Genomic DNA, 13757 nt, shown 5'->3' on the forward strand with positions numbered 1-13757 from the left:
CAAATTCTTTACCTGAAGGGAGAAAATACCAGTCCCAGGGCAACAGAAATGATGGTGATGGGTAGACACTGTATGAGCCACCACTGCTCAGACTACCTCTCAGAAGCCTCACTTCTCCCCTTCCCTGTAGGTCTTGTCTCCTCAGTACAGCGTTGTTTATTTTACTGATGTTTTGCAGGTCTCTCGGTCATGGATGCTCTTTAACTTCTACAAAAATAAAGTTGCTAGGAACTACGCCTCATGGAATGAATTGTCCCATTTGACTTTAGAGCACTAAGCAAGTGGGCAGGGATGTCAACTATCTGAGTCATGGAGATAAAGTCCATGGCATCACATAGGGTCAATCCTTCCCCCCAATATGTGGCACAGATTGCTGCCTATTGCAGAAAATCAGTTTCTGTGCTTCCACGAAGGAATGATATAAAATCTTAAAACACTCCATCAGCGCCCAAAACAAACTGAACTCGATTCACAAAGCTCTTAAGCAGACACTTACATTAATGAGATTGAACAAGTGCATACATTTAAGAACATGCTTAAGGGCTTTGCTGAAGCAGGGCCTTTATTAGTTAGGATAATGCCAGTAGCCATCTTAACCACACCTGGCTTTTTTTATTCCTTTTTTTGCAGAGATCATCCATTATTAAAACTAAAGAACATTCTCATAACTCCTCACCTTGGCATTAAAACAGACAAGGCCATTTGCATGACAACAGAGGAAGCAGTTGCAAATATATTGGCAGCTCTTAATGGTCTCCCTATCCCCAATGAAGTGTTTCCCTAGTTGATATATTAAAGGACACAGCTATAAAAGAACATTATTCTACAACTCTCCTTACAGGAATGAAGACTTGTTATTATATATGGGTGAAACCTTTGAATTGAAACCTTAGCCTTGATTTTGGTTTGCAAATAAATAATAATAGCTCTCTTATATTGCATTTTTCATCAGTAGATCACAAAGTACACTCTACAATTGAGGTCAGTATCGTTACTCCTATTTTACAGATTGGGAAACTGAGGCACAGAGAGAGGAAATGACTTGCCCAAGGTCACCCAGCCAGGAACGGAATGCAGATCTCCTCAGTCCCAGTCTAGTGTTCTATTCTCTTGTCCAAATGTAGATCCAACTGTAAATGGTTTCCATATCTTATTGTTCACTTTGTACTTTGTCACAGCTGGACACAAGCTAAATGGATCTGTGAAAACATTTACTGCTGCTGATCGTTGGTGTGTTTATAGTTCTAACAATGTTCTTTAGGGGAGATTAAATAGGGTACTCCCATAATATTTTCCAATATGTTAATTAGCTTACTTCCAAGTCTGGTGAATATGCCTGACCTTGTTGAAACCCCACCTAGTCTATCATTTTGCAGTGGCTTTTTAATATAGAAAAACAAGTTTATTCAAATCCAAGCTTTTATATATTTTAGAGCCATCAAAATATGTACTCCAGTAAACTTCAGTAGCCATTTTAAGGTGATATTATACAAGATAAAATTTCCCAAATTATGCCAGTCTCAGAGACTTTAAGAAATAGTATTTCCATAGACGAGAAAGGCAATTAATGTCTTTCAAAGGGGAAATACAGCTGGCTTTGATGGGTTTCGCACTGAATTTTGTATGTCAGTTCTTAAAGAAAATGTTTTATGAAGGCTTGCAAGAAGAAATGACTCCCATCCACACTAGCTGAGGCCTAAATAATACTTACTCATAAAACAGGAAAAGACCCTTCATTACATGTCTTCTACCTACCAATAGCCATACTTAATAAAGATATGAAAATATTGGCCAATACCCTCATGCTAGGATTAGGGAGATATCTCTCATAATTCAATATTGTCCATAATTAATTAACACAGATAGAGGCTTTGTGCTCATCTACAGATTGTCCAGTAATCTCAGAAGAGTTTTTTTATTTAATTCATTATTCCAGTGTCACCAAAACCCTCACCCATATAATATCTATGGAGACATAAAAGCCCTTTGCGTAGACAAGCCTTCTTTTTAGGTATTAAATCAGTTTGACCTTGGCAAAATGTTGATTACAATTCTGAGCCCCAAAAAACCACAGTGCTGATTATTACTAAAAATCAGCTCCTTCTGCCTCGTTTAAAGACAACAGCTAGAGATATCTCCGCTCCCCAGTGCTGTTTTTTCTTGTTATGGAACCTCTCGTAGAGATGTTTAGAAGCAGTAAACAAATAAATGTATACAAATTGGCAAGATAGAGGAAGAAGTTGCGCTGTATACAGCTGATTTGCTGACTTTTGTTGTACTCAAGATGTCTAGTCCACGCCTGCTTTATGAGATGCTTGCAAAAATATAGTAAACTATCTGGTTACAAATTAAGATCTCCGAAACCTCTGATGTCCTGCTGTGTAAGGGAGCCACATAGGAAGTCTTCATTTAAACAAGTTCCATCATGAATAAAATATCTTACAGTGCAAGTCCCTTCAAACCTCAAAAATGGATCCAGGATACATATCACCACTTAATCCATTCAACCAGGACTTACTCAGGCAGGCTAATTATCAGCAACAGCAGTGGGAAGGAGAGTCATCTTCAAGATGAAATTTCCACTGTGTTTGGAATACCAGATGTACTCATATAAATTTACCATCCTGATAAATGTTGGGTTAAGGCCTACGTAACTGGGGGTAGCATACTTTGGGATCTTTCACCACAAGATCTGACACTCTGCCTCCAGGGATAAATCTGGGCAATAGGATTCCAGCTTTTATAAAAAGAGAAAAACCCCAACAACTTGTTTTGAGTACTTTGACACTCTGTACCTCAAAGCAGCTCCCTAGACCCCCATATTCACCCCATATAATTATGATATATTTCATATAAAGCATGCCATGTTCTTACATGAATGCTATGTTCATAAGAGAAATCATGATCTGCTGAAATCCATTGTTCTGTCCAAATATGTATATCATTAGGGTGTATGAAGTTATGAGATTTTGCTGTATGGTTGTTACTGAGATGTGTTGTAAGTCTGAGAGTCTCTAATGCTAATTCTGCAGTGACAAGGACAAGGGACGTAACCAACACTTGTGCGGGTGTTGAACGATCATCACCAGTCATTGACTAGCAGGGGAATAGTAAACAAGGGATTTACAATTCAATGACAGTTGTGCAAACACCACACAATGGGGACTGCTCAACTCTGTGATTCACCAAGGCTCACCTGGGCCTGTGTCTTCCAGGCACATGGACTGAGGATATAAAATAGTGGACAGTGGCATCATGATAGGGCTTTTCTCCTCCCCCACCTATGCTGGAAGCAACAAAAATGCTGGGAAGACAAAGACTTTAGCTGAGGAGACTGGTCCCAGGCTTAGAAGGGGAAGCCTGTGTATTAAGAACTGAAACATCCAGTGGGGTGAGAAAACACTAGATCTAAACACTGTCTAGTGTAACAAGCTTTAAGATTTAGACTGCGCTCTTACCTTTTATTTTCTTTGGTAACTATCTCTGACCTTTTATGCATACCACTTATAACCACTTAAAATGTATCTGTAGTTAATAAATCTGTTTTATGTTTTACCTAAAACAGTGTGCTTTGGTTGAATTGTTTGGGAAATCTCAATTCAGGTTACAAAGGCCTGTGTGTGTTGAGGGAGAGGCGGACTGGGTTATAAACTTATACTGGTCAGGCTTCTGACCAGGGCAAAAGGGTATAGTATGAGGTGCAAGGTTGGAGGTTTGGCAGATTTACTGGTGCCTTCCTCTGCGTGATTTCATGAGTGGCTCTGGGAGCATTCATGCAATTTAGCTGGGTGTGTTGCTCCACGTGTTGTTGTGCTGAGTGATAACAGCACCTGGAGGGATTTGCTGCTTGTAACTAGCAAAGCATTGTGAGAGACAGCCCAGGCTAGAGAGTTAAGGAAGCACAGTGGTACCCCAGTTCCAGCTTGTACCCCAGGGATCTTCTCACAAGTACTGTTCGCTAAAAATGTGTATATTTACTATTGGACATCAGAGCAAAATCCTATGCTAGACCAATGGTTTTCATTCATCAGACTTTTTGCTTACAGTACAGATCGTGGTTTACATCACACAGAAAGAAATGGTTATACATAAAAAATGGTTATACATGCTACTATACTTTTGTAAAAACTCTATAGTGTATTCCTTACCATATAGCATCAAAGACTACTTCAGCCTGTTTTCAATCTGATCTGAACCTATATTGTCTTAGTGTGTATATACAATCTAAATAATTCATCTATGTACTACTTCAAAGTGTTAGTGCTTGTGTATTGTATTACTGTTTTATTTGTTTATTACATTAGTGCAAATAAATATATCATGAGTGAAATTCTGGCCCCACTGAAATCAGAGGCAAAATTCCCACTGACTTAAATGGAGCCAGGATTTCATCCCTTGGGTTTAGGTAGCAGTGTGTGAGAAGCCCTAGAAAGATCTTTGATAGAAACAAGCAATCATCATTTAAATTATCATTTAAATTAAATTGTGCACAGCACTACCTAGTACTTACAAATACAAATAGATAAGAGCATGTTAATGCACTTGTACAATACTCCCATATTGACACCTCCTTATCTATTATTGGGTGTGGACCACATCTACCTTGATTGAATTGGCCCTGTCAGCACTGGTTCTCCACTTGTAAGCTAACTCCCTTCTCTTCATGTGTCAGTATAATAATGCCTGCATCTGTAATTTTCACTCCATGCATCTGAAGAAGTGGGTTTTTTACCCATGAAAGCTTATGCCCAAATAAATCTGTTAGTCTTTAAGGTGCCACCGGCTTCCTCGTTGTTTCTCTGTGTAGTTCTTTGTTTTCCAAATGCAAACACAGCACAAATAGCAAGTCATGGGAGAGTTTGATTGGTTGGGCGTGACACTGACTGTACATGCCCTATTTGTGAATAGGTGCTCTCATGCAAGTATATAAAAAAATGCAAAGCATTCAGTTCCAAGATTAGTACGTACCCAAAATTATGTTGTCATGACACATAAAGTCTTAACAAGTCCTCTCTAAGAAACCAGTTTGGAACTGGTTGCATCACAGGGCAGTGTTGTTTGGTTAATATTTCTTGACTTGTGGAGTATATTTATGTTTAATATTTTCATGCCTCTCTTGGACAAGAAGTTCTTATCCTTCTAGTCATACAGTTTAGATAATATTGATTCTACCTTTTGTGAAGCTGGCTAATGACTCAAATTTTATGTCCCTTAACTTCTTGAGATAGAGACAGCAATAAGCCCAGTGGGGACTGTCAGAAAAGATGTACTCTAACACTGTCAGCAAGCAGCCTAGATTTTCTTCCCCAGAAAACTCCTCCCTCACTCCACTCTCCTTGTGTAACAGCAGCACAGCAACTGACGCCTCCCTGTTCCTTCCAATTTTTCTGAAGGCTTGAAACTTTAACGCTGCTAACAGTCACTTTCATTCTAACTTCCTAATTCTCAGCTCTGAAGTGGATCAACTACAAAATTAGTAAAGGCAAGCTCTTCCCAGCAGCTCTCTGAAATACCTGCAGCAGGCAGCTTCAAGAAGGTACTTTTCTTTTGTTTGAAAAAGTGATAAATCATTCTGCAGCCCAGCAACCTAAACACTGTCAGCTCAGTGGCTGATAGGGCATGATGGGTGTGCACTCCTGTCTTTCACTGCCGGCCTGCTGTTGCTGTCCTATGGTGAACAACTTATTGTTGAGACGTAGAATTGTCACCAGAGGTACGCTTTGTGCAGTATACAAATATATTTAGAGAGCAGTGACTTGTCTTGAATGTCACAATCCCATTCCATTTTAAAGAGAAAAAAATCAATTCCTCCACCCACCTAGTAAGCCAGAGGTGGGCAAACTATGCCCGCAGCGGGCCACATCCGGCCTTGAGCTCCCGGCCGGGGAGGTTAGCCCCTGGCCCCTCCCCTGCTGTCCCCTCTCCCCTGCAGCCTCAGCTCACTGTGCCACCAGCGCTCTGGGTGGCGGGGCTGCAAGCTCCTGCCGGGCAGCGCGGCTGCGAGAGCCACCGGCCTGCCCCGGTGCTCTAGACTGTGTGGTGGCGTGGCTGGCTCCGGCCGGGCGGAGCGGCTGCCAGTCCTGGTGCTCTGAGTGGCATGGTAAGGGGGCCGGGAGAAGGGGGGTTGGATAAGGGGCAGGAGGTCCCAGGGGGCAGTTGAATGTGGCAGAGGTTCTGGTGGGGGGCGGTCAGGGGATGGGGAACAGGAGGGGGTTGCATAGGCGTGGGAGTCCCGGAGGGCCTGTCAGGGGGCGAGGGTATGGATAGGGGTTGGAGCAGTCAGGGCACAGGGAGCAGGGGGGGTTGGATGGGGGTGGGGTCCTGGGGGGGACGGTTAGGGGTGGGGGTCCCAGGAGAGGGCGGTCTTTGGCTAGAAGTTATTAAATTATTTAATTAAGTCAAAAAGACTTGGGCAATTATAGTAATAGAAGCACTTGTGGAGGTAACTGTACAAGAAACGGATAAACAACTCCTGGGGCCTGATCCAAACTCAGTGACATCAATGGGAGTTTTCCCACTGATTTCAATGGCCTTTGGATCAGGACCCTGTAGAAATGGCCATTTTCCAACTGGCTAAAACCTGGGAAGTGGCTGTTTACTAGTAGTTCTGGAGTGAAGAAGAGGGTGGCTTAGGACTTCTGCTAGGAGTGAGACTCAGCTCCCATTTTCCAACTGCTGGAAACCATTCCCAAACCCCAGACCGTGTCTAGACATAACGTGCCACCGCTGTTGGGTCACAATCTGAACCTTAAACCTGGGACTGGTAAGGGTAGTTGGGTGGGTCACTTCAGGAGCCTGGTGGTTGGCAGGAGGTGAGGAGTCAATTAAGGAACTAGCATGAATCAGAGAGGCCTGAGTGAATCTGCTCATGCAGGCAAGTGACTGGGGCATTTGACTGGGGCATTGCAGGAAGAGTGGGGCAGAGTAAGGCAGGATTTTTGGGACCGACCTTCAGGTTCAGAAGATCTGTGGAATTTGGGGGATGCAAGTTTCTGTTCTCTGTGGGGCAAGTCAGTCAACATTCCTTCCTCCCGCAAATAGTGCACACCTACACGCTCCTGTTGAAATAAAATAAAATAAAATAAAATAAAAGGAAGGGAATTTGTTGGTATTTAATCCCAACCCCCAAAGGAATAAAAAGTGCTAACGAAGGAAAGTTCTATACTTTGTGTGTTTTAATCTCTCCAGCCCTACCGGCTGGCTGGTTGGGAAAATTCAAGTGCTTTTAAAACTCATTTTCCAAAGTGCTAAAACTACCCATGACAGAAAGCTAGTAATTAAAGCTTGAAGTATACTTTTCAGGAAACTATGGGGTTTGGGTGGAGATTGTTGGGTTTTTGGCATTTTTGTTTGTTTCATTTTTAGTTTTTTGCAGCAGTTATAAATGCAACATACTTTTGTTTTGAAAGGCTTCTTATTTATGTGTTTAACCAACCTGGAAAAATTTTTAAACTAATCTCAGTAAATATATATGAAGTCTACAAAATGTTAAGTGAATATGGTGGGGGGTGTGTGTGTTTTTTTGCCCGGAACATAGTCCTTTTTTACTCCCTACATAAACGGGGGTTAAATTCTGTTCTCTTTCTTTAATAAGATAGCAATTGGGTTTGAATTTTAAATGATGGATCTGATTTTTCCAAAGTCAGCAGAGTCCATGCACATCAAAAGCTTGCAATGTTTTTCCCATTAAGCAAACAAAGTTAGTGACCTAAGGCACAAAGTAAATTAGAGACTGCAGTGCACCTAGTCAATAAATAACACTCTCATTAGGTTAGATGAAATCATGTCCTCAAATACTCTCATGAAAATTCACTGACTTCAGTAGGGTTGTGTAAGTGGAAGTGAATGCAGAATTTGGGCCTGTGAGCACAGAGATGTCCTTTGGCCCACAAAGCTTTGAACTGTATAGACTTTGACCCTTGAATTGATATTGTTTTACTTAATTATTTCTGTTAAATTTTATCTTGTATCTTTTCACATAGAAGTGTTTGTTAGGACAGCTATGCTATGCTATAACAGCAATGCATTCTTGCTAAAGTAATAATTGCTTCCAAACTAGACTATCCCTCTGAATAGTGCAGCAGCAGTTTTTCAAAATAATAAGACCGGGAGACTTTGGACATAAGTTTACTGTCTTTTTCTTTTCTGCCGTAACAGGGCAAGTGAAGTAAAGCCCTGCTGAACTGTTGTTTAAAACATGGCGGGAGGGGGAAACGTTACTCAGGGAAACACTTTGGGTTTGTTTCCTTTTGTAGGGCATGGAAGAGCAAGAGCTCCTTATGTGTTGATAAACACTATAGGAGGGACATACGGAGTCTATGAGGACTATGTCGAGTTTCTGAAGAAAAATTTTAACCTTACCACCATGAAGGAATTTCTTGAAAACAAAAACCATCTTAGTGAAAAGATCAAAGCTATTTATATGTGGTGGTACAAACCAGCTGCTAACCAGGAGCTTCTCCATAGTCTGCCTAATTTAAAGGTGATTGCAACCTCTGGGACAGGAGTGGATCATTTGGACTTGAAATTGATCTCCAGCTTTGGAGTGAAAGTCGCCAACACTCCCTTTGCTGTTTCCAATGCCACTGCAGATCTGGGGATGGCTTTAGTGTTGGCATCTGCCAGGAGACTAGTGGAAGGTAACCATTTAATTTTTTTCAATAAAGATCAGCATTTCAAAATATGCTATGATAAAATGTATGTTGATGCATAGTTAAAAATATAAATACACAAAATCAAGGAATGGGAAAAAGTGACAATGAATGTCTCATGGTAACGTTAGCTTGCCCACAGGGCACATATGATTTCCAAACAAAAATTTCAGGAAAATAGATATGCCTCTCCAGATACCTCTAGTTTTAGAGCTTCCCTCCCTTACCCCAGCTCATAACCACCACCCCAGACTGCTTGTTCCTTCTGCTCCTGCTTTTCCAGGCTCAACAAGAGGGAGCACTGTGCTCTGCCTTTTTGAGGCTGATGTGAATTAGCTCCATAGAAACCTTTATTCCCACTTCTGTGCCTCCTCTCTCTGCCTGCAACATATATGCAGGAGACACAATGGCAGCCAGGTGTCCTGCAGCCTCCTGGGGCTGGAGTAGATCTGGCCCCACTGAAAGCCGCCTGGTGATGATACTGCAACCTGTAGCGCACCAGCTACATTATCCAGAGTCTACAGTGTAGCTGACACAGCTATGGCATTGGTGGTGGGGCTTAGCTCCATTAGCCCCTAATGACTAGCCACCCCAAGATAGATGAAGGGCTGACAATTTCTCTTGCTTCCAGAGCCAAAGAAGACAAGATCAGGTTTGTGATGGAATTAAAACTGAGGTTAAGAGTCTTGTCCCATTCCCCACTCTCCCCCAAAGGGAGTTGCAGGGGAGGGTGAAAGGAGACATTTACTGCTATGAGCAAGAAATCAAGAGCTCTGGCTGCCAGTGTCAACATTACCCATCATGTGTTTTATTAAAAGGTAAATGTAAATATTGGTGCTCCATTGCCATGTTGACTTGTGAGCCAAAGGAAAGAAATGGGTATCTGAATGCCTGGCATCATTCCATTCCTCATGTGCTATTTTTCTTTTTTAGATTGTCAGACTGCAGTTTCCCCAAACACTGAGCATTTTGCTACTGACTAGCTAGGAGATGAAGTCACCGGGGCTACTCTTGGTAACATTGGAATGGGCAGAATTGGGTATATGGTGGCCAAGGGGGTCAAAGCTTTTGAAATGAAAATTCTTTATCACGACAGGAACCAGAGGTAAAAGTATGTCTGAACCCAGTTAGAAAATCAATTTTGTAACTGCTTGTAAAGATTACTTGTAGCTGTCATTGTCTCAAAAGTGTCATATTAGTTTATTCAGCTTGTCTCAATTTCAGGATGAGGCATAGGGACATAATGCTGTGATACCTGCAGAATTCTTGTTAAATGCCTTTTTATTATTGCTATTCTATTTTTAAATGATGAAATACATAGAACTGTTCTGAGGTTTGTTTAAAAATGTGCAGGAAGGATCAGAAATTTGCCTGCCACGCTGGTGGTCTTATACATCAGTAGTCGTCCTCAAACCTTTTGATGGTATGGCCACATCTTAATAGATTGTGGAAATAAAAGATAGTTCAATCAAACAATATTCCTGTAGCAATTATGTAGCAGTGGCCCCAAACAGAAGTAGCTAGTCTGGCTCCTTCACCTCTTCTTAGAAGCAGCTGAGCAGAAGGAGAGTTGCACCATGTGAATTGCCAGCTCTCTGTGGACCAACACTAGTCCACAGACCACAAAATAATTTCTCTCCTTGCATCATGTCTGCTGCCATGTTGCAGACACAGAAAGCAAGTGAAAATAATTTGGGTTGGGAGGGAATCCATGTTAGGACCAGAAAGCATGATCAACATCATTATTTTTACACTTTAATATTGTGGCATTGGGGCCCCATTGTGCTAGGCCCTATACAAACATATAGTACATTTATCCTAACTGAGAAACTTTACCAAGAAGATTGGACCATAGGACCTCAGACAGACCAACTACTGATGCTCTGAGAACAGCATCACTTGCTCTGGATCAAGCACAAATTCCACTGATTGACAAATGCAGAAGGAGCCTTAAAAGATATTTGTAACTAAGTTTAGTTACAGAGCATCCCAATAGGAGGAAAAACAGTCCAATAAATGTATTTAATATTTGTTCTCATTTATACTAATTCTCTCTGCTCTTGCTCCTGACTCCTTTGACACTTGAGCCTGCATTGTTCTGCTTCATGACACCAGCTTTCTCATTAAGGTGCCCTCCAATAGGTTTCCCTCAGTTCTTCTTTCTGAGCCACTGTTTCCTGTGTTATATGTCTGAACCCTTTTTTATTTAAATGGCAGCTGTCCCTATTTCCAATTTTGATGTAAGAAGGAAAGTAAGCAGAGTCCTCCAAAACAGGCAGAAATGCTATTCCCTAAATCAACTAGCAGTAAGACTCTTGCAGCAGATGTCATACTAATAATCTCTGCATGGTGTACCTGATGCTTCCTCCTGGGAAGCAGATACCCTTGTAAATACCCTTGTAAAAGCAGATACCCTAACTAAAGTAAAATAGTTTGTACACTGAGCACACTTGATGCAATGTCATTGAGAAACTAACAGATTCCTTTAATGCCATTTTATGTATGAAGGTGTTTTTTCACAGTAGAATGGCACTTTCGTACACACGTATGCCTAATATTTCTTTACAGTTTTTAAAAAGTAAAAATTTTTCTTTTCTCTTTTGAAAAGAAAGAAGTTTTGGTATGGCAGTCCTACATTGGGGTCTCATCTGCATGGTCATGCACTGAGCTGCAAACAAGTAACTAGCCAACTGAATCTCACGGATGGGGCAGCAGGGGAGTGAGAAGGTGAAATCCATTTCTGTAATAGAGATTTGAACCTCCAATATTTTCTACTTACAAGTGCAGTTCAACTTTGTTTTCCTTCAGAAAAGAGGAAGAGGAACAGGCAGTTGGAGCCATTTAGTGTAAAAAGATAGAAGACTTGCTCCAGCGGTCAGATTTTATGATGCTGGTTGTGAACCTGACACCTCAGACAGAAAAACTGTTTGGGAAGAAGGAGTTAGAACTGATGAAACCCACTGCCACTCTCATTAACATCAGCAGAGGTAAGGTACAGAATGACTGCTTACCAACCACAATGCAGTTTATCTTCAATGGAAGAGTCTCTGGGAAAAAAAATCAACTCCTGATACTAGTGTCTACACTGAAATTTTCTGTGGGAACTGTGATAGAAGGGTTGTCAAGATTCTAAATGTCTATGGACCTGATTCAGCAAAACACGTAAGCACATTTTAAAGTGCATAACTTTAAAAATGTGAGTAGTCCTATTAAATGTCAATGGACATTCACATGCTTAAAATTAAGTACATGTGTAAACGCTTTGCTGAATAGGTATGGGATTAACTCGAGTGTCTAAAGTTCTGCAGGTACTCAAGTACTCTGTTGAATCAGGGACAACAGCAGGAGATTGTCTCCTGTGAATTTAGGATTAAAGAGAGATTAAATTCTCCTGTTGCCTTTGCACAAACATAAAAAAGTTGATCCCTCACAACCTACTCTTCTAAGGGCAGGAAGTTTAATACAAAAATTGCTTATAGCCCATGTAGATTGCCTATCATTCTGGCACCAAATTCATCAAACAGGCAAAACTTTGAATTTAGCATCAATACAATGCACATTTTAAAAATCTAGATCAGATTTAAAAATCTAAATCTAGATTATAAAAAATGTTTCTTAATAAAACTCTTGCTTGTTAAACATCAGAATCAGCACTCATGTTTAAAGAGTTGGAAATCCATTTTCATTTTAAAAATGTAGCACAGAGGCATGTTTTTCTTGATTTAGTGGGGATGGCAATAAGAATATTGTTGTTCTAATCCAGGTCTCATGGTTGATCAAGATGCATTGGTGGAAGCACTTCAAAATGGGGTTATTAAGGCTGCTGCTTTGGATGTGACACACTCTGAACCTCCACCAAGGTAAAAAATGGTTAAAAGTTAAATATAAAAGAGTGTGTGTGTGTGTGTGCATGGGCATATATAGTTTAAACTAAGTGTGTGTATGTGAATATATGAATGAGAATAGTTGCATTATGTTTTATGTATATACATTCCCATTGAAATCAATGGGACTACTCAGGTATGTAAATATTAAACAGAACAGAGGCCTTGGAGCCCAATCATGTAGTCCTTAGACAAACAAAACTCAAACTGACTTCTTTGCGCGTTTTGCTGCATAAAAACTGCATGCAGTAGCTTGAATTCCACTCTGTATATGCTTGACTCAAGCAATTATTTCAAATCCATATTAACACTCTTGTTTCCCCTCAGATCTTTATAATAAAAAGAATAAATAAAATAGCTCTGAACCTCATCTCTACTTTTTCTATTGTTTTTTCTGCCCCTCCTCCAGGCACCATCCTTTGTTAAAATTAAACATTCTTATAACTCCTCACATTGGAAGTGCTACTACAAGTGTTCGTCGGCTCATGATGCAGAATATGATTGAAAGCATATTGGCTGCTCTTAATGGTCTCCCTATCCCTAATGAAGTGATTCCCTGAAGTGCCGTGCATTTGGCAAAACTTTAAGGTTTATGATAAGAAGAATAAACTGTAATTTGACACCTATTTACTCTATGTAATTATTTCAAATCTGTCAGATAGACACGATGTAGAAGTAACATGTTTGGTTTACATTTATTTTGACTTAATCACAACAGAAATTCTGCCTGAAAAATTATGGAGTATTTCATCCTGAGCCCTAAAGCAAAAATGATTAATTCAGAAGTAGGCACAGGCTGAGTCTAGCTTTGCGTGTACGTTATTTTGAATGTGTCCTTAAAGTTGTTCTACAGCCCTGTGCTCCATCAGAGAAATGAAAACTTCAATAAAGTGACACCATATTCTAGTGCCTTTTACAAGACAAACTACACTCCAAAGCAAAACGTAGACAATATATTCTTAATAAAGGGCCAGACTGAATGTTGCCCGTAGGTCATAATAAGGGACCGTACTTGTGATGTGCCACCCCAGGAGCAGTGCACAGGAGTTATGACAGCGGCAGGGCTTCTTCCCAGCCAGTTTCTCCCTTGCTACCTTAACATTGTTTCCTCTCTGCATTGGCTGAGCTCCACTGCTTGATGCATTGAGGGAAGAACAGGAAAGGCTTTACTATTTCACATGCCTCCCTGTCCATCATCAGCACAGCAGTCAAGCAGTAGCAG

At 40.8% G+C, this 13757-nt stretch overlaps 1 protein-coding gene and 1 pseudogene across 15 annotated transcripts in view; both read left to right on the forward strand.

Annotated features, from left to right (window-relative positions):
* The window catches only part of LOC140906910 (glyoxylate/hydroxypyruvate reductase B-like), a 28944-nt gene extending 20525 nt beyond the window's left edge, over positions 1-8419 (forward strand). For 8 of the 15 annotated variants that reach the window (XM_073331821.1, XM_073331829.1, XM_073331831.1 and 5 more), the window contains one exon: positions 631-4789. In XM_073331821.1, coding sequence (XP_073187922.1) covers positions 631-784 — 154 coding nt within the window. In that variant the 3' untranslated portion in view covers positions 785-4789. The other 7 variants (XM_073331823.1, XM_073331824.1, XR_012157294.1 and 4 more) reach the window with 6 other exon arrangements.
* LOC140906125 (probable 2-ketogluconate reductase) lies at positions 8366-13671 on the forward strand (annotated as a pseudogene).
* Positions 13672-13757: the final 86 nt, after the last annotated feature.

This window comes from Lepidochelys kempii, chromosome 2, assembly GCF_965140265.1.
Source record: "Lepidochelys kempii isolate rLepKem1 chromosome 2, rLepKem1.hap2, whole genome shotgun sequence".
Classification (NCBI taxonomy): Eukaryota; Metazoa; Chordata; order Testudines; family Cheloniidae; genus Lepidochelys; species Lepidochelys kempii.